The sequence below is a fragment of the Parasteatoda tepidariorum genome, chromosome 9 (genome assembly GCF_043381705.1).
Source record: "Parasteatoda tepidariorum isolate YZ-2023 chromosome 9, CAS_Ptep_4.0, whole genome shotgun sequence".
In the NCBI taxonomy this organism is placed as follows: Eukaryota; Metazoa; Arthropoda; class Arachnida; order Araneae; family Theridiidae; genus Parasteatoda; species Parasteatoda tepidariorum.
Window position 1 is genome coordinate 2,852,575 of NC_092212.1, and position 19,167 is coordinate 2,871,741.

General features: G+C 35.6%; 1 protein-coding gene across 1 annotated transcript in view; it reads right to left on the minus strand.

Annotated features, from left to right (window-relative positions):
* Positions 1-19,167, minus strand: part of LOC107453819 (degenerin mec-4-like) — a 44,136-nt gene that overhangs the window by 14,805 nt on the left and 10,164 nt on the right. Inside the window, exons 3-6 of the mRNA XM_071185296.1 lie at positions 14,166-14,289; positions 10,582-10,712; positions 3,605-3,717; positions 1,658-1,818 (exon numbers count right to left, since the gene is read on the minus strand). Of these exons, the coding sequence (XP_071041397.1) occupies positions 1,658-1,818; positions 3,605-3,717; positions 10,582-10,712; positions 14,166-14,289 (529 nt within the window). The remainder of the gene's footprint in view (positions 1-1,657; positions 1,819-3,604; positions 3,718-10,581; positions 10,713-14,165; positions 14,290-19,167) is intronic.

Below are 19,167 nucleotides of genomic sequence, written 5' to 3' on the forward strand. Positions count from 1 at the left end.
AAGTTTAAAGATAAAAGCCGAACATTTTCAATAAGTTAAACGATAAAACATATGCAATGAATGGTAAAAACACAAATAAATCATTAATACCAGAATAGTTTCGTGAAAAATTCGCTTGCAGTAGCCAAACCTCTCTAAGTTGTCCAATTTAAAATTTTTGGCACCAGCACGACATTATTTGTAATCGAAATTGGCTTTCATAAATTTAAATCAAGTAATAACTCAACTAATAAATATACATAGGTTGTTTTCTGGGAACGAAGCACATACTACATTGCTAGATATGTTTTCACGATCTGAGTTGTATGGTAAAGTAAAATTTATTTACATACTGCGAAATCTGTGGTAAACAAACTATGTTCACTTAATGTTACCATAATTTAAAAACATAATTGAGGAACTTCTTTTTGTTAATATCGATATTCATTAGCATGAAATATGTCATCTGTTTAGTCAAACTATGTTAATTTCTTCTCCCTTCTCTTTGTTAGGATCGTTATTTATTAACATTAAATAATATATATATACAAATCATCAGAATTAAAATACGACATATTAATAATTATACATCCCACTTTCTTCAATTTACGGTCTTATTTTCGTAATTTGTAATCTGGCAAACTATTTACGAAAATACTTTCAATGATTTTTCAAGGTACGGTATCAGTAAAAAAAAGACATTTGAATTATATATAGAATACAATGAATAAACACGAAAAGGACAAAGAAGACTTGAAAATTTTCCCGTTCATGTAAGTTCCTTTCAATTCGCTACTCGCTTTATCGATTTCATTTTTTGTTTTGTTCCGTTTTTTCTTTTCTTTACTTATATAAATGTTCTGTTTTTATGTGATTTTCATTACTTAATGTGTTCTATTTTATTTTGTTTAAAAAAATTTTTGAGTGCTCCTCACACTATTGTATTGATATATTTTGCTTTGGCTATATTGATACAATATAAGAAAGCACTCCTTTTTGGCCGATATAATCGTGTGAGATGATGAAGAGATTATATCTTTCTTTTGGATTTTTGTTGAATTTTTTTTAATATTTTTTTTAAAAATAATTTTCTTTTTTTTCAATATTCTGTTTTTCAATGTTTTCTCTACTTAAAAATATGTTTGAGTGAGTGTGTGTACACGAACACAGAAACATAGAGATGCAAACGAAAATTACAGACAAGTTGCAAATTACAAAAAAAGGGGGCTATGTTTATCAATCGGAGTATTCGGCAAGCTAGGAGACGGCCCATTGCTAGTTAGAAAGAGGTTGGTTAATCCATATTTTCCTTGTTAGAAATTTTCTTCAGTATCTTTTTATTTCCCCCTTTCATTCTGTGTTTGGACACTGATGAAGGTGTTTCATTAAAGAACTGAAATATGGTATAACTGCTTAAGTGGTATCATTTGTGCCGTTTTAAATTTTTTAATTAGATTGATGCATTTATATTATTAATTATTCCTGTACAGAACTGTATCTCGGCTTTACCCTGTTCCTGGACATCCAGGAAATACTATTGTTGGATCAGTTTATACCAAATCCTCAATGCACTCTCCAAAAAGTCTTTTAAAAATCTCCTCAATGCCTTTGTTTACTTTCTTTTGGTTCTATAGAACGTTAACCCTCTCTTCAACTCTATTACCAAAACACTGATTACCGATGCAATATTGGCCTCGTATGAAGCTCCTCCCACTAATTCGTAACCTTCTCTGAATGGATTCACCATCTGAATGTTGTTGTGTACAGATGCATAGATGAAAACTGGATCATCCAAGTGAAAGTATTCCTCAGGATGTGTCGACATTTCCATCTCAATAACTGTGGAGGAGAGAAACATGAGTAAAAATTTCTCTTCAAAAATGAAATTCAAAATTTAATTGATTAGATAAGTCAAATAAAACCGAGACGTATTTCTATTTTCTAATGGGTGCGTATACCTGCTGGGACGGTTGTCGCTTGGGTTGATTGATTTGTCGCTTGGGGTGAACGTCCGAAATATTTGTTACATCCGATTTTCATATTAATTCATTCAATGGTATTATTATATTTATTCGATATTTTAGTATCGGCTGAGAATAGATTAGGAGAAACATCAATGTTCGGAGAACCGGTTTAAATGCATACTGGACAGTGGTACTTGACCTTAAGAAAACATGGATGCAGGGCATATCGTGCAAATGTATACCGAGTAGTTGTGCATAACTAGACCTAAGTATATATTTCGGACATTTACCAACATTCACCGGTGAAAGTCAACAACCACCCGTTTCTGTCCTTCACAGTAACACACATATATTTATTTATTAAAGCAAAACCTTTTCAATCAATGGGCTATACATGTTTTACGACAGTGCCATATTTCTATGTTAACCCTTTGCACTAAAATTCTGGTTCTAGTGCAAATTTGATTCTTTGCACTTTAAAATTCTGTTTGAACTAATATAAGAGTTCAAATAATATAAGAGTAATATAAGAATAAAGAGTAATATAAGAGATATCGTACGTTTTTGTGGGTATCTTCACATTTTCTTCAATTAGATTTCTTGAAAAGTTTTAGTAAACACCATTATAAGATTTTTTTTATTATCTCTCATATTTTTGGAATTTACTCCTTTTTCGTTTTACTTTTCAAAAATAAAAAAAAATACGTATTTTGCTCAAAACTGTATGATTTTTTATTTAATTTTTCAATTAAACACTTGGTGAATAAAAAAAGATTTAAGGCAGGATTTTGTAGAGCTTTTTCAGAAAACTTTATGATATGTAATAATAATCTGCTAAATTTAAAAAAAAATGACTAATATTTTATCGAGTTAAGCTATTTCAATAAGTTTAAAGATAAAAGCCGAACATTTTCAATAAGTTAAAAGATAAAACATATGCAATGAATGGTAAAAACACAAATAAATCATTGATACCAGAATATTTTTGTGAAAAATTCGCATGCAGTTGCCAAACCTCTCTAAGTTGTCCAATTTAAAATTTTTGGCACCAGCATGACATTATTTGCAATCGAAATTAGCTTTCATAAATTTAAATCAAGTAATAATTCAACTAATAAATATACGTTGGTTGTTTTCTGGGAACGAAGCACATGCTACATTGCTAGATATGTTTTCACGATCTGAGTTGTATGGTAAAGTAAAATTTATTTACATACTGCGAAATCTGTGGTAAACAAACTATGTTCACTTAATGTTACCATAATTTAAAAACATAATTGAGGAACTTCTTTTTGTTAATATCGATATTCATTAGCATGAAATATGTCATCTGTTTAGTCAAACTATGTTAATTTCTTCTCCCTTCTCTTTGTTAGGATCTTTATTTATTAACATTAAATATGTCACATGTTTATTCAAAATATGATAATTACTTTTCCTTTCTTTTTGCTAGTATTGATATTCATTAGCATAAAATACGTCATATATTCATTCAAACTATGATCACAAGTATTCCTTAATCAGTTTCTCTTCAATGACAGAATATCTGCCCATTAAACAGCGAAGAACAGTTGTTGAAAACAAACGCTATGAAATATAACTCGATTTATAGTACCACATAAAAGAAATAAATATATAGGTTTCATTAAAGAGCTACTTACATAATGAATTCGGATAAATGGCACTTTCGGCATCTGGATCATGTAAATATGAATTGACTGTGCGACAATAGGAAGGAGCATTATTAGGCTTCGTGAAAGGGACTCGGCGAGCCCTGCTGATTTTCAATAATAATTAGCTGTCAGGTAAGGCATTATTTAATTATAACATGCATCAGTTCATTCATAAAATACACTTTCCAAAATACAAATAAGTGCAAAAATTTTGATTAGTTTTATTTTCAAACCTTTTTGCAAATTATAACAAACAACCCCTGAAAACAAGCAACTATGTACCCATTTCTTTTTCCGTTTAAAAAATAAACGTCAAGCGACACAACAAACATTTCATCGATAATCGAGTTTATTGCACACATTATGTTTGTCAGGATCCTGATTCCTCTCCCACGCATTTGATTGACCCCTTGACCTGAGGGTCAGAGGGTGAAGGACACTGCAGGTGTCGTCCCCTACATTTGGGGGTGGAGCAAAGGACTGTTTCTTATGGGAAAAGAGGATTTTTTTAGAGAGCCGATCAGTTTTGAAGGCAGGAGAGATTAGCTTTGAACGCAGAAGAGTTGAGTTTTGAGTTGAACTATGCTAGAGAAAGTATGAGAGAGAAGGGAGCAGCAGCGCTCCGGAATATTATATTCTCCAATTCATGTATCATTTTGTAAATAATTCTATAATCAAGAATTTAGTAATAAATAAGCTAAAATTGAAATAATCCGTGGTCATCCTTAGTGAGTAGTCTTTAAAAACGAACCAAGAGACAAAAGGTCTCACAATGTTATTTCGCTCTGTCGATGATTATGCAAAAATGTTCTTGCAATAATTTCGAAAGATAACTTCTATAATTCAAAAAGATCGTTTTCAGTCTACGAGTGATAATTGATTTGCATTTAATTATATGGCCACCAAGATAGACAGACTTTGCTTCACATGATGTCTTGTTTACGACAAAGACATTATTCATGAATCACCGATGACGAAAACACTGCAAAAATACTTATTTGTTCGGAGATACATTTATTTTCACATCAATATTAAAGCATCCATGAAAACAAAACATGTTGTGATGACCAATGTGTGTATGACCCAGAAAGAACGAGTTTAAATATCTTGAAACAATTGTCATCAACGATAATGAAATTTACAACCGCTTGATGCTGGTGAAAACAGATGTTACTTTGATTTATTAAGAAACTAACTAAGACCACGACTCCTTAGCATGAAACATTCATTTGATCCATAATTCCTCTACAGCAATCGATGATACCGAATCGGAATTTCAATGGTACAAAAAGTTGTAGTTTGAAGGGAAAAAATGGTCCCTATAGCTTTTACAGGAGATCGGTAACTTTATTTTATTTTATTTATTTATTTTATTTTTCTATATCTTAAGAACATTTAAACGAATGGAATAGATATCATGATGTGCCATTGCTGCTGGTATTATATGCAGTCCCTGGCCAAATTATTTAACTATAAAGCTTTATTGTTTTTACACGACTGAAACCAGTTTGCACTTGTTTACGTTCGTCTATCAATGGGTTAACATTGTCATGCAATACGTTATAACTGAATACAAATACGAAAAATATTAAAATTCTCTTGAATAAAAATCCATTACATGTATATTTAAATATAAAAGTATTGCCTATAAACTCGTGCGAAACACGTCATTATAAACTGGTCCAATTATTATAATACACTAATATAATACCTGATATAATAAATATTCTATATTCATATAATATATCGTCAAATTTATCCAATCGTCCAATTTAACCCATCGATACACGAACATTAACAAGTTCAAACGGTATAAAAACAATAATGCTTTAACAATAATAATTAAGATTTTGCATAGAATCTTATAGTACGTCTAATAACACAGGCCTGCGATGAAAAAAATAGAAGGGGTCTGATAGCTGAACTTAATGTATTTTTTGGTGCTGAAATGGAAAATAATAATGAAAAATGTCCATCACGTCACGTTTTTTTTAGGAAAATTCAATTTTACTGGAATTTTTATGAACATTTACCATAAAAAAATTTTCATTTTTGAATTTCTTCCCTTTTTGATGGACCAGCATTCTACTTTGGTCAAATCTACAAAAGTACCCCTCTACCACTACTTCCTGTCACCGTCCCTCTCTCTGTAACAATCTCTCTCTATAGCGTCGAGAGAATTCTTATCTAGGTATGCTGACCTCTCAGAAACACTAGCAAGCTTAATAGGGAGTTTTTTTAAAGTTTGCTTTTTTCTGTGCGTTTCGTGAAACAGGGCTTTGAGTTCAAGACATTGTGAAAATTTCCCAGATGACTTTTGTTATACATGCGGAGAATATAGTGTAGTTAAAAATCGCATGAGGAGCATTACAGACTATGTNTCACTGACTACTGTTGGATGATAGCTCGGGATAAACCTGAGATTAAGCATGAAAGAAGATCATCAAAAATAAGTTTCAGAGGAAAACTAGTATATACTTAAATAGAAACATTTCTCTTTTATTTTTTGCTTGGTTTGTTTGCTTTGTTTTTTGTTTCAAACTTTCATATACACATACACAATATTTATTATTCTTGGTTAATCGTCAATTTTACGTAAGTTATCTCAATAAAAACAAATTAAAATGGTATGTTGGTGATTTTCTCCTAGAAACTGATGTAAAAAGTTTGAACACAGACATTGTTTTTCTCTTGACCTGAGGTGACTTCTGCTGTCTGGTAACGGTATTTTTTATTCATTTTAACCTATAAAAAATCAGTTGATAGCTCAAAAATCAATTTTCTTTCACAAGATTAAATTTTACATAGATCAAAATGAATGAAGAGAACAGTTACCGGATAGTACATGCAAAATTATTTGAGAGAATTCTTTTCCAAATAGGATTTTAGTAAAAATATTAATATCGATTTTATAAAAAATCCTGGTGTGATTGGGGAAAATGAAGGTCATTTTCAAAATCAGCATATCAAATAACATATAAATCAACAATAACTTCTCTTGCATTTTTCAAAAAGTTCAATTTCGCAGGCTTGTGTAATTTGGCCAGGGACTGTATGGCGTCCTATAGTGCGGCTTTGAGGAGAACTCCTCTAGACCGAATGTCTGAGCCTGTCTGCTGCTATGGTAACAAGTGAGAGCACATTTCTAATGGGGGTGAAATGGAGGAAAGAAGGTGTTGATTGGTCTACTTACGACGACCTACGCTAAGATTAAAATAAAACTATTCACCCTACACCCCTATTCGAAGTGACCTTTCCTCGCAACCATAGTACCCGCCACGACGCGAGACGAGTGTCTGGAGGAGTTCTCCTGGAAGCCGTATTATAACTCACCCTGGACGGTGATTTACAGCTATTGTGGCTAAAGCAACCTAATACAAAACCGGAAGTCCTTGGTTCAAATCCAGCCGACAGTCAATGAGTATCCTTCGCACACGTTTTTCTCTACGAATGCATTTCCCTCAAAAATGTGTATATTCCGTTTTAATTTTGAATACATGAGGTTTTCAGATTCGACTATTGTTCAATTCAGAGCGATTTTTACACATTTTTGTTCAATATGGAGAAACCCTTCTTTACGGTGTTTTACATTTCACGCTGAAGTCATTTAAATCTTCTTTTGCATATTTAAGTTTAAAACAAGTCATTCTTTTTCCCGCTAAAAAAATATGAAGATAACGATAATTTTTTTATGAAGCAGAAAAATACACGGGGATTCATTTTGTTTGAACACAATATTATAAAAAAATTTGTCATAATACCGGTTTTTACGCAGCTTATTTAATCATAATTTTCTATCAATAGATATCACTTTTAACAGGATGTGTTTCGCAATCACATTTTTAGAATCTCTTTCAAAACTAAAATAAGATACACTATACACGCTCAAAGTTTTAATTTAAAAATAAATTGGATAAAAAACTGAAGTGTTATCAAAAAGAGATAATCTGATGAATCATTATCGAAGTTATTCTGATTATTAAATGTGCAGAAGCCATCTTGTCAAATGAAGTCAGAGGTGATTCAATAATCGTTTTTTACCCTCTTGCCCTGAAATTACATGCGATCCTCTAATCCAGTGTTTCCAAAGTGTGGTACGCGCACCCCCAGGGCTACGGGAACAGTTTGGCGGGGGTACGTGTTCTTACGCGAAATTAACTTGCAACAAACGAAAATTTCAAAAAATTTTATTTAAAAACAACGCTAGCCATGAAAATGTACGATTACGCATTTTTTTATTGGCTATTTTTTTGCAGAGTTAACAGTTAATTTGTGGTGTCAACAGCCAGTTGCGATTTTTAACTTTTGTGCAATTTTTTACAGTAAAAAATACATTCATTTTTTATATTAGTGGTACACAGCGTTACGAAAAATTTAAAAAGGGTTCGCAAAAGTCATAATTTTGGGAAACGCTGCTCTAACCGGGTGTGGAGCTTTTAGTCAGAATTCGATTATGTCGTTTAGTTTTTTTTAAGTTCCTTATTTGAAAATTATTTCTGAAATAACAAGCAGACTTTTGCCGGATAACGTAAAATAGAACATATTTTAAGAAACGGCCATGAGAATGGTTTAAGTAACTTACTTTCACACTTTTTGAAGGATTTATATTCAAGGCAATTCTAGTAATGTCTATTATAGCATATTGCAAACGACGTGTTTAAAAGTATTTTTAAAACTTTCATTAGAAACCTGGTCCCTTATTAGAAATTACTTGCCACCCACATTTAAACGGTGCGGAAAGAACGCGAGACTCTTTTCAAGGTCACCGAGGGCCAAAGTCATCCATTTGTCGACCCCTTTCATACATTCATTTTCACGATTTTTTTTTTCCTGTGAAGAAGAAGCTGAGAAAAAACCGGATAATTGAACAAATCGGCGATTGATATTTATCTCACGGTCAATGTTAATTGGAATTATTATTAATAATAACCGGTATTCATCAATACTAACCAAAGAAGCCGGTGAAAGTGATTAATTTAAGCGAATTTATAACACTTACCGGTTATTATTAATAATAACCAATGAAGTTTGGTAAACGGAATTCTTTCTAGCTTTTTTTATGAGTTGGCAACAGCATGACAAAATAAGCTGATTGTTTATTTTAGAGTTTAGACTCCCGATTTTTTTCTTTGTCATTTTTTGCCGTTTGTATTATAGTTTTCACAAAATAAGATCGTTAATTTAAGTAAATTTTACAACGACACAATGGAAGGAGGTAAAAATATACTTGAGGGTGACCATAGGCAAAACTGGCGACTTATGTTTGGCGCCATTCCTGTTTGCGCGGAACACCGTGGTAACAGGAATGGCGGCCAAAACATAATGATATGTCAATAAAACATTGGAAAATTTCAACAAAACATCGGCCAAAACGTTACAAAATTTCAATGAACCCAATATAAGCAAAATTAATAAACCCAATAAAATGCATTTTGAATCGAAACAAAAATTAATGGAGTAAGCACAGAATGAAAATGAAAAAAACTCACTTCTCATTATGCTCGCATATTCTCAGATTTAGGTGCACAGAATTCTCTAATAGCAATTAGATACTGTCTAAATTTATCATGAATAGAATCTGTGTACCTCCACCGATACAAAAATTCGTCGAAATACGAATCGAAAATAGCGTCTGTAGTACCAGACTGGCGGTAACATTTTTTTCTAGTCATAAAAGTCCCTTTTTATGACTTCCCACATACCTTCGATCTTATAGACCAGAAGTAAAAGTAACCTTACCAGCTGGTATCCAACGTAGAACTAACGGACCTCTGAAATTACATGTACCGTTGAACATTTAAAAATAACGCTAAAATCTAAACAAACCAATCAGAATCACGATTTAGTTTCAACATCGCCCATCTTGGCAATCAACCGCGATCACAACTTGGCGAGAATCAAGGGGCACCCTCAAATATAGTCTACCCTGGATGACGATTTAGAAGTCATGAAATCACATTTAGACGTACTCAAAACAGAAAAAGGTAAAAATGAAAACTTCCATAAACTGGCACAATCGATAAAGTTACCGATGAAAAATCACCGGGTATATGTTAATGTTACAACTGTCGTTGAACAATCGACCTAATTTTTTTGGGTTCACGGCTATTAATGTTCAATTCCGTAGCCTTGTCATTTCGAACCCAATCCAGAAGACAAGGGAACTTTTGGATCAAGTATTGGGAGAACTTGCATTCGTGGAGAATTTTTTTGATGGAACTAATCTGCTTTTACGTTGGTGATGCAAACTACGATAACTTCTCACGGTTAGCCTGACGGGAAGGGGATTCTAACCCATGATTCGTCTGTCCCTGAGGATATTTTACGTCAGCAGTGTGTGGTCAAGGATTTCAGTATTGCAATTATAGAAGCAAGAGCAACTCGAGTCGTTGCAAATGTAAAAAGTTAAAAACATTTCGTAATTCCAAATGTTGCAGTTCCTACCAAAATAAATAATTTGTTTTAAGAAAAATTAATATTTTAATTCAAAGAAGTTATGTATTTCGAATATTTTTTCTTTTGGAAAGTGATGTGGTTAAAAATTAAAGTGTGCCCTTCACTGATGTTTTTTTTTTTTTTTTTAAGTTAAGGGCACTGCCCCGTATGGACTGTTCTCGGTATAACCAAACCGTAACCTGTTTCAGGAAACTCATCAGGGTCTTCAAATGCTGTTTAGAATTACCTCCCGTATTGTAATTCTTACAGGAACGCATTGCAAATTCACATTTTTATTTCTCACTTTGACCAAAAGAAGCGGTTGTAATTAATTTTGACAATTTGTATTAATGCTCCGGATTTATCACTTTAACTGTAACACATATACATACATAGATAGATAGATAGATAGAGAAATAGAAAGATGTAGATAGATATAGATATATATTACAAGAATATAGAACGGTAAGGTATTGTGTGTTTATTTGAAATTCTTTTTTTTTGTGTGCAATGCGTAAAGATTTTCTTACTTGCATAGCTCATCGTTTTCACCATAATGTAATTCGCAAATCTCAATCATATTTTCGTTCGAGGCTGAAAACTTTTCTACATCTTCCCAACCAACGATGTCAGGAATATCTAAGAAATTTACGACAGGAATCTGAAATTTATGGAAAAAAAATAGTTATAATAAACACCGAAGTCAAGCATCACTGGCTGCTGTCAGTAAACGGGTGGGTGACCATTTTGATCAGCCTGCGTAGGGACTGCGGTTGTGCAGTATCGGCTCTCGTTAAACTGTTCTACCGAGAAGTGCTCGACTTCGCGCGCAGGTCGTCGGGCTACCAAAGCAGAGGAGCCGTCACTTCTGCTGAGAATCAAAATTGCGATAGAATGTATTCGGGTCAACCAGACCGTCGCTAATAGCCCATTGTGCAATTCTAGTGCGACGTTCATAAAGTAACCATTTCTAAATATATTATTAAGAAATCCATCTTGGCAACATTTTTTTAATGGTGCGTATACGAACGAAAATTAAAATAACCAGCAGATGTTTGCTGTTGTTGTTGTTCATTTACGTCGCACTAGAGCTGCACAATGGGCTATTGGCGACGGTCTGGGAAACATCCTTGAGGATGATCCGAAGACATGCCATCACAATTTTGATCCTGTGCAGAGGGGATGGTACCCCGCTTCGGTAGCCCGACGACCTGCACGCGAAGTCGAGCACTTTACGGTAGAACAGTTTAACGAGGACCCATACCGCACACCCTCGGTCCCTACGCAGGCTGATCCAACTGATCACCCACCCGCACACTGACCACAGCCAGTGATGCTTGACTTCTGTGATCTGCTGGGAACCGTGTCTTAACGATCAGTCCACTGCGGGACAGCAGATGTTTGAGATACAAAATGAAAAATATACTTAAACTGAACGATCTGGCACCAGGCATCAAGTGCAAGGGAGAAAAAAAACCTGAATATGCACAATCAGACATACGAAACCTTTCAAGCATTTATATTACCAGTTTTTAATGTGTCCAATTCAAAATTATTTTTCTGGTTTGCCTCTCTTACGTTTCGTCCACCGCTTGTTTACCTTTATTACATTGACGACCAGGTGGCAGAGCGGTTAGCGTGCCTTATTGAGATGGCGACGGGTTCGAATCCCGCTCAGGGCATGGATGTTTCTCTCCGCGTGTTGTCCTCTGTTGTGTGTAAACGTGGCCCACCCTATGAACGGGTATCTATGGCAGTGTGGTGTGGGTAATGTTACTCGCCTCCGTGACTTAGGTTCACAGCTGCCCACTGGGTAACGTTAAATGAGCAACACTTCCAGCATCTTCCGAGGTGAGGAACGAAAGTTTAATACCTGTCGTTTAAAAACAATATTTTTAAGACCTTATTTTTTGTTGCTTTACTGCTACCTCAAACTACAAATATAAATCAATGAATAAAAATAAAAAACTGCGTTTTTTAATTGAATTTGTCCGGCAATGGACTGATCATAAAGATCCAGTTCCCAGTAGAGCACCGAAGTCAACCATTACTGGCTGCGGTCAGTGAGCGTGTGGGTATCCTCTTTGATCAGCCTGTGTAGGGACCGAAGGGGCGTGGTATCGGTCCTTGTTTAACTGTTTTACCGTCAAGTGTTGGACTTCGCGCAGGTCGTTGAGCTACTAAAGTGGAGGCATGGGCCGTGGAGGAGTTATCCCCTCTGCAGAGAATCAAAGTCGTTATGGCATAACCATCCTCGAAGATATTTCCCAGACCGTCGCCAATAGCCCACTGTGCAGCTCTAGTGTGATGTCAATAAAGTACCTACCTTGTTTTCTCCCGACCCCAAAATTAAAATTTCTTGCATTTCCACATCCTTTTGTTACCAATTTTATTAGGCGCTTCATTTGAAATTAACTTTGCAAAATGTGTCCCTTAGATGACTAATAGCTCATTGTTGTTTGTTGGGTCACCGATAAAATCGGGTAAGTCTTTTCCCTCCAGCTTTATATCTTATACTTTAAGCTGGAGCAATCCAAATGAAATATATGTATATTTTTTTTAACTATGTTTAATTTGTTCTTATTTAATTTAAAAATGTGATATTTTTTTTTCATAAGACAAACAATTTATCAATCATGAAAAAGCTTTCTTCGTATGAAAACTTCATCGTTACAAGCATTGTTGCCATCATGTTAAATACAGTAGAATATGCCTGCTTATCTGAAAGTTAATAATGTATCTTTAAAGCATCGGGCACGAATATCAGAGAGATAAGCAACAACATATTTCTTAAACGGAAACTTTAAATTATTCAATCATGGAAATATAATTACGATTCTCTAAGAAGTCATTTGAATTCACAACGTACAGTGAAACAGCAATCGGAATACGCACAAGCTGATCTATTTAATCTCTTCTTTCTTTCTCACGTGGAAGAATGTTGCCAATTTATAATTGCCTCTGTCTTTGTTTGTGTATTAATGAAAAACACTCTCTTGATACAAAGTTACATGAAATCGTAAACAAAGAGAAACTATAAGAAAAACCTTAACTGTGTTATACTTAATTTATTATGTAGTATCTCCCTGGATTTCGTTTTAACTAATCGTGCTCATCTTACTGATTCATAAAATTAATCTGATCCCATTAATTACTCTCTTATTTTACGAAATTTCCAACCGAAAAGTAACTTCAGTTACTCTGATTATTTTTTTTATTTATTTTTTATTTATTGGTACAACAAAAATTTGCGGTCTTGTGTATTTAATTGTGTGCCCCAATTTCGTGTTTTTTTATTTTAATCGTAGCTAAAACTCAACTTTTGTTGCCATTTTAAAAAAGCAAATACAACAACATGAATATGTATAAGGCTCCTCCATAATTTAAAGTATATCTCCCTAATTCGGGGCTCTAAATATGAATAATAACTTGTGAAGTCAGACATACCTGTATAATGATTACAGAGCCTGTTAATGTGTTTTCAACACTTGTGGGTTCCTAAAGATTGTGTGAAAATAAATCTTCTTTTAATTTTTAAAGAACTCGAAGAGATGTCAACAGCAGGGTTCCTGAATTGGCCAAAAATGAGTCGTATGCCTTTTCTGTTTTAAATTTTTAAATAAAGTAAATTTCCTGGCCGGCAAGGTGGCCGAGCTGTTAGCGTGCCTGACTGCAGAGCCAGTGGCTGCGGGTTCGAATCCCACTCTGGACATGAATGTTTCTTTCTCTCTCTTTGTGTTCTATGTCCTTTCTCCTTTGTGTGTGTGATTGTATGAATGTGACCCGCCCTATAAACGGGTTTGTGGTTGTGTGACGTGGGCGACGCTGTTCCACAGCCGTGGCTTCGCAGCAGGTGCCCACTGGGTAACGAGAAGAGGGTAGCAGTTCTGGCACTTTCTGAGGCCAATGGACAATTGTTCTAAGTGCCCGTCATTTAAGAAAAAAAAATTCCAACCGGGAAATTCGACCCGGAATTAGTTTTGTGAAACTTCGTCACAAGTCACTCAAAACAGAGTTTTGATATTTTTAATAGTCTATAGATGTTTATAAATATTGTTTCGATGAAGTTAAGTGAACTTATCCTTAGTTTTTATTTACATTGTAAAATACTTACTTTCATTTCCTCTCGATCAAAATAATTGTGACAATACCGAGGGTAGTCTTTACAGAATATTTCCGTATCATCGTATGTTTCACAAAGACTCTCCCTTGCTTCACACCAAGATAGTCGGCGTAATCTGCAAATGAAATGGAACAAACAAATAAATTTTTAAACTTGGTTACACTGCCAATGTAAGCCTCGAAACCTCCTATAATAGTCAAAGAAATTTGAAACAACAAAAGATGACTCCAAATTATTTTGCAATTACGTACTTACACTGCAAGAAGAGGACCTCACATACCCACACATGTGACCCATAAATCAACCCAGATCTTTGTAAATACATAGTGAAAAAATTGAAATTTTTGAGAAAGAATCTTCTTGAAAGAATTTAGAATGTTTCGCTTAAAAGAAATGATACTTTGCCGGGCTACTCGAAATAGAATGGAAAGAAACAGTTGCTAACGAAAACAAATGCCACGTTTCAACAACCCGTCAGGATCGATCGATACCTACACTACGTCACTTGCAGGTATCCACGCAATCCATGCAACGCTTCTGCTGTGCTTGTGGGGATCGGCCAACCATTATTCGTGATGGTGTTACATGTAAAATTAATTCAATCAGAACCACCCAACAAACGTAGCGGCTAAGCTGCTGTAATCAAGCAAATAGTTTTTCTCGGCTTCGGAGCTAATATTTTTATTCTAAGTAAAAGACGCGATGAACACAAAAAAAAAGCCTTAAAATCGCTTTCTGGGCAATCCGGTCTCCGTTGAGCAGCCGTTGAAATAAATAATAAAATAAACTCAGTCATACAATTAGGATTGCCGTTAAAGGGTTGTTACTTCGGTGCTCAAGAAGCCGAAATACCATACTGTTGGATTGAAGGTAGATGTAATAGCTTTTAACTAATTGTTTACATAATTATTACGTTGGGCTCTTTTTTTTTCTTTTTTTTTATCTATGGGCATTTGGAGTTTTATATTTTTTTTCTAATATATTTTATAATTTTAATATAATTAATTAAGTCAGTTTTTTTTCGAAAACAATTATTTACTTCTTAACAACCGTTACTAGTTAGAGCTTAATTCGATAGATGGCACCACCACGGTTTACCGATCTCACGTACACAGATACGTCGTGGAGGAAGGAACCAATGAGAAAGCAGAAGGAGGAGCCAAGTGGTAGCTTCGACACTGAGGATCGCCATTTTTTTTTATTCTAATGATTTTTTCTTTCCAGGTTAGGTGACTTGCTCTGTTTTAGCCATCTTTTGGCTTGAGCCTCCCCGGGGATGGAAATGACGCGCGTCAACGAATCGATAAGTCTTATTTTAAAAAACTTAATTTTTCCTCTCTTTTAAAATTAGAATATATTTTTTTTTAATTCTTAAAATAACTTTATTATCTAAGCCCAATTTTTTTAAATACACTCCTCAAAAGTGAAATTGCAACACCAAGAAATAATGCACGTAGCGTCATCCAAATTTCAGGAGCGATAGTAGTGAGATGGATATGCAAATGATTAAATTTGCGCACGCATCTGATCACGTGGTACGCATATTCGGGCTATAATGGCCAGCAACTTTCCCTTCTCTTAAACGGCATCTGAGGTTTTGCGTAGCATTTGCGACTTTCGAAAAAGCGTAGAAAATGCCTCTGAGACGTCGGCGTGCTCAATACCATCAGTTAACGACCGGGGAACGTGACCGTATTATCGAACTCCATGAACTTGGTTTGTCGCTGCGCGCAATAGCAACTCGTGTTGGGCACAACGTGAGTACCATCCAACGTTGTGTCACACGATGGATTCAGGAAGGTCTACGTGCACGCCGAAGAGGAAGCGGTGTGCACAGGTGCACGTCAGAGCGCACAGGCCGGCGTATTCGCCAGTTGACTATTCGAGACCCTTTCTCCACGGTACGTGCCATCCGAAGCCGGTTGCCTTCAGGAGCAGGTGGATCTGTGTCCACCCAAACCATCCGCAACAAATTGCATGAAGTACAGTTACGTGCACAGGTACCAGCAACAGGGGTACCGTTGACCGCCTTACACAAGGCTAGACGCCTGGCGTGGTGTCATCGTCATCGTACCTGGACCATCCAATGGCATCGAGTATTGTTCACGGATGAATCTCGTTTCTGTCTGTGGAGAAATGACGGCCGTCGACGGGTATGGCGGCGACCCGGAGAACGCTACGAACCAGCCCATTACGCCGAGCGTCACAACGGTCCTACACCGGGCATCATGGTTTAGGGTGGCATAATGTTTGATCGCAGAACGCCCCTGGTACACATTCACGGCAGTTTGACAGCGGACCGCTACGTCACACAAGTTATGTATCCTGTTGTTCTGCCCTTGTTGCAGGGCGCACCCAACACGGTATTCCAGCAAGACAATGCCAGGCCGCATGTCGCACGGCGAGCTCTTAACAGCCTGACTGGATTCGACATCCTTCCCTGGCCGGCAGCCTCTCCAGATCTGAATCTCATAGAACACCTATGGGATCTCATTGGACGTGGTATGAACAGAGGACCAATGGCGCAAACCATCGATGATCTGCGCACAGCAGTGGAGTGGCTTGGCAAAGGTTACCTCAGGCAACCATCAATGGAGTCATTAAAAGCATGCCTCACCGGATTGAGGTCTGTATAGCTGCCCGAGGTGGCCACATTAGATATTGAATAAATTGCTTTATAATGATTTCATTAGTCTGTTTTTTTAATCGTTTGCATATCCATCTCACTACTATCGCTCCTGAAATTTGCATGACGCTACGTGCATTATTTCTTGGTGTTGCAATTTCACTTTTGAGGAGTGTAGAATGATTGATTGTAATTATGATGTGTGTACGACCTGATATGTAAAAGCTGCCTGATCCAAATGTTTCCAACTTGCAAACATTTTACTCTAGAAAAAAATAAACTTAATTATGTTTAAAATTTAAATATATCCTAATCTCAATTATTATGTGTAAATTTATTATAACTGTTTCTACTAAAGTTTTTCTTTTTTAGCCACGATGCTTCAAGATTTAGTTAGGGTTATCGTTTGTACCGCATGGTACATATTTTCGAGTAATTCCATAATAACTTTTTCCATATGTTTTATCTTAATTTTAATGTTAACACAACGCATTTTTTTTCTTTTTTTATTATTCAATAATCTAAATTTCTATTTTTAGATATTAGTTTGAATTGTGCTAACCACTAATTTAGTTTACCGATACAAAAATACAATTTCATTAAAAATTCTATCACATCAAAGCTCTGACATTCTCACACTATCAAAAGATCCACAGCTACTCAGGGAATAGAGCGCTAGCCTCCCAATGAAGTGATCCAGATTCCCAGCGGTGGCTGGTTGATACGAATTCTGCTCGCGGCTCGCACCGACCACAGTGTTGGATCCGGGAAAGGAAAGGGATCCAAAATCCGAACTTTAGCAGCAGACTCTATTTTGGGTTTACGACTAATAATGTTGAACTCCGTGGCCTTGTTATTTTGAATCCAATCTAGAAGACAAGGGAACTCCTGGATCAAGTATTGAGAGAAATTTTGCCTTCGTGGAGGGCTTTTTTATGGAACTAATCAGCATTTGCGTTGCATGGAGAGGAGAATCACCATAACCTGGGGATATTTAACGTCAGCACTGTGGTCGGTGCAAGCAGGGTACGGAATTTTTATCGGCCATCCATCGCTGGGATTCGAGCCCGGTTCACCTCATTGGAAGGCTAACGTTCTATCCCCTAAGATACCACGGCTCAGATAATATGGACAGTAACGTCTATTAACGATTTAGGAACGTCTGTTAATTTCTGCTGAAAACGAATTAACACTTCAGAGGTGGGGTTAGTCTTCGCTTACCACGGTTCGTGCTATGTTGATTAGACAGCACTTTTTCTAATCTTGTCCAAGTGTCTTTGAATCCACTTTTAGGAAATGTCTCTGTTGGTTTCAAAATGAAACAATTCACGCAAGTGGAGTATTTGGAGAGTGTGCCATGAGAGGGGGGTTCAGGTGATAAAAACTACCATGCAATCGATGCACCCAGCAGCTCTAGAACTTTAACCATCGATAGTTGCTTAAATCTGTTTTGCCAGTAATAATAAGAGAGTAGTTCTCCAATGGATTCTGGTCCACAGTGGAATTCAGTGAAATGAGGCGGCTGATTTCTGTCCTCCAGAGATTTAATGTCAGACTTCCTTATAACAATGTCTCAGGGACTCTTTCAGCAAAGAACTCAAAAAGCTCAATTCCAATGAACCATGGCTTAAACAGATTCTTAATGGCCTAGGATGGCATCTGTCGCCATGTTTCGTCTGATGTCTGGACCCGATTGCCTGAATAAACATCAACGTGGTTCCTGGTCCTTTTTGTACAGTGCGCAGAATAAAAAACAGACTACCCTGACTATAACTTTTGATCTAAGGGTCGGTTCATCACGTTCTTCTAAATGGCTCGAGGAGGGACCTCAAATATGCTAATTAATTAGTACAGACAATATTTTAAATTAAGAATCAAGTACAAAAATGTACTTTCTCTGAATAAACATACCTTTTTTTTCCCAACGGATTCGCTTTTTTGACCCCCAAAATGTAGGTGGTTGCCGCAAAATAAATAGGATCTTAATTGTTTGGGTCAGGAGACTGGTCCAAAGTTTGGACCTCTTTATCTTAATTAGAGGAAGAAGGAGAGAAAGAAGAACGAAAGTTTTAAGTGAATTACGAATTTTTGCACGCAATTATAAAATTAGGTCATCTAAAGATGATTCCATGCAAATTATAACTTTTAGTATCTATTGATTAATTTTTAACATTTTATTTAATAATAGTGGAAACATTTTTGAATCGAAAATATACAATTTTTACATTATTTTAAGGAATGTAATTTTAAATAGCAAATACAAAATATGAGCAAAATCGGTCGAATAGTTTCTGAGAAATTGAATTTTGAAAAAGTCGTTTTTTTTTAAAATTCAATTTCTCGGGAACTATTCGATTTTACTCAATT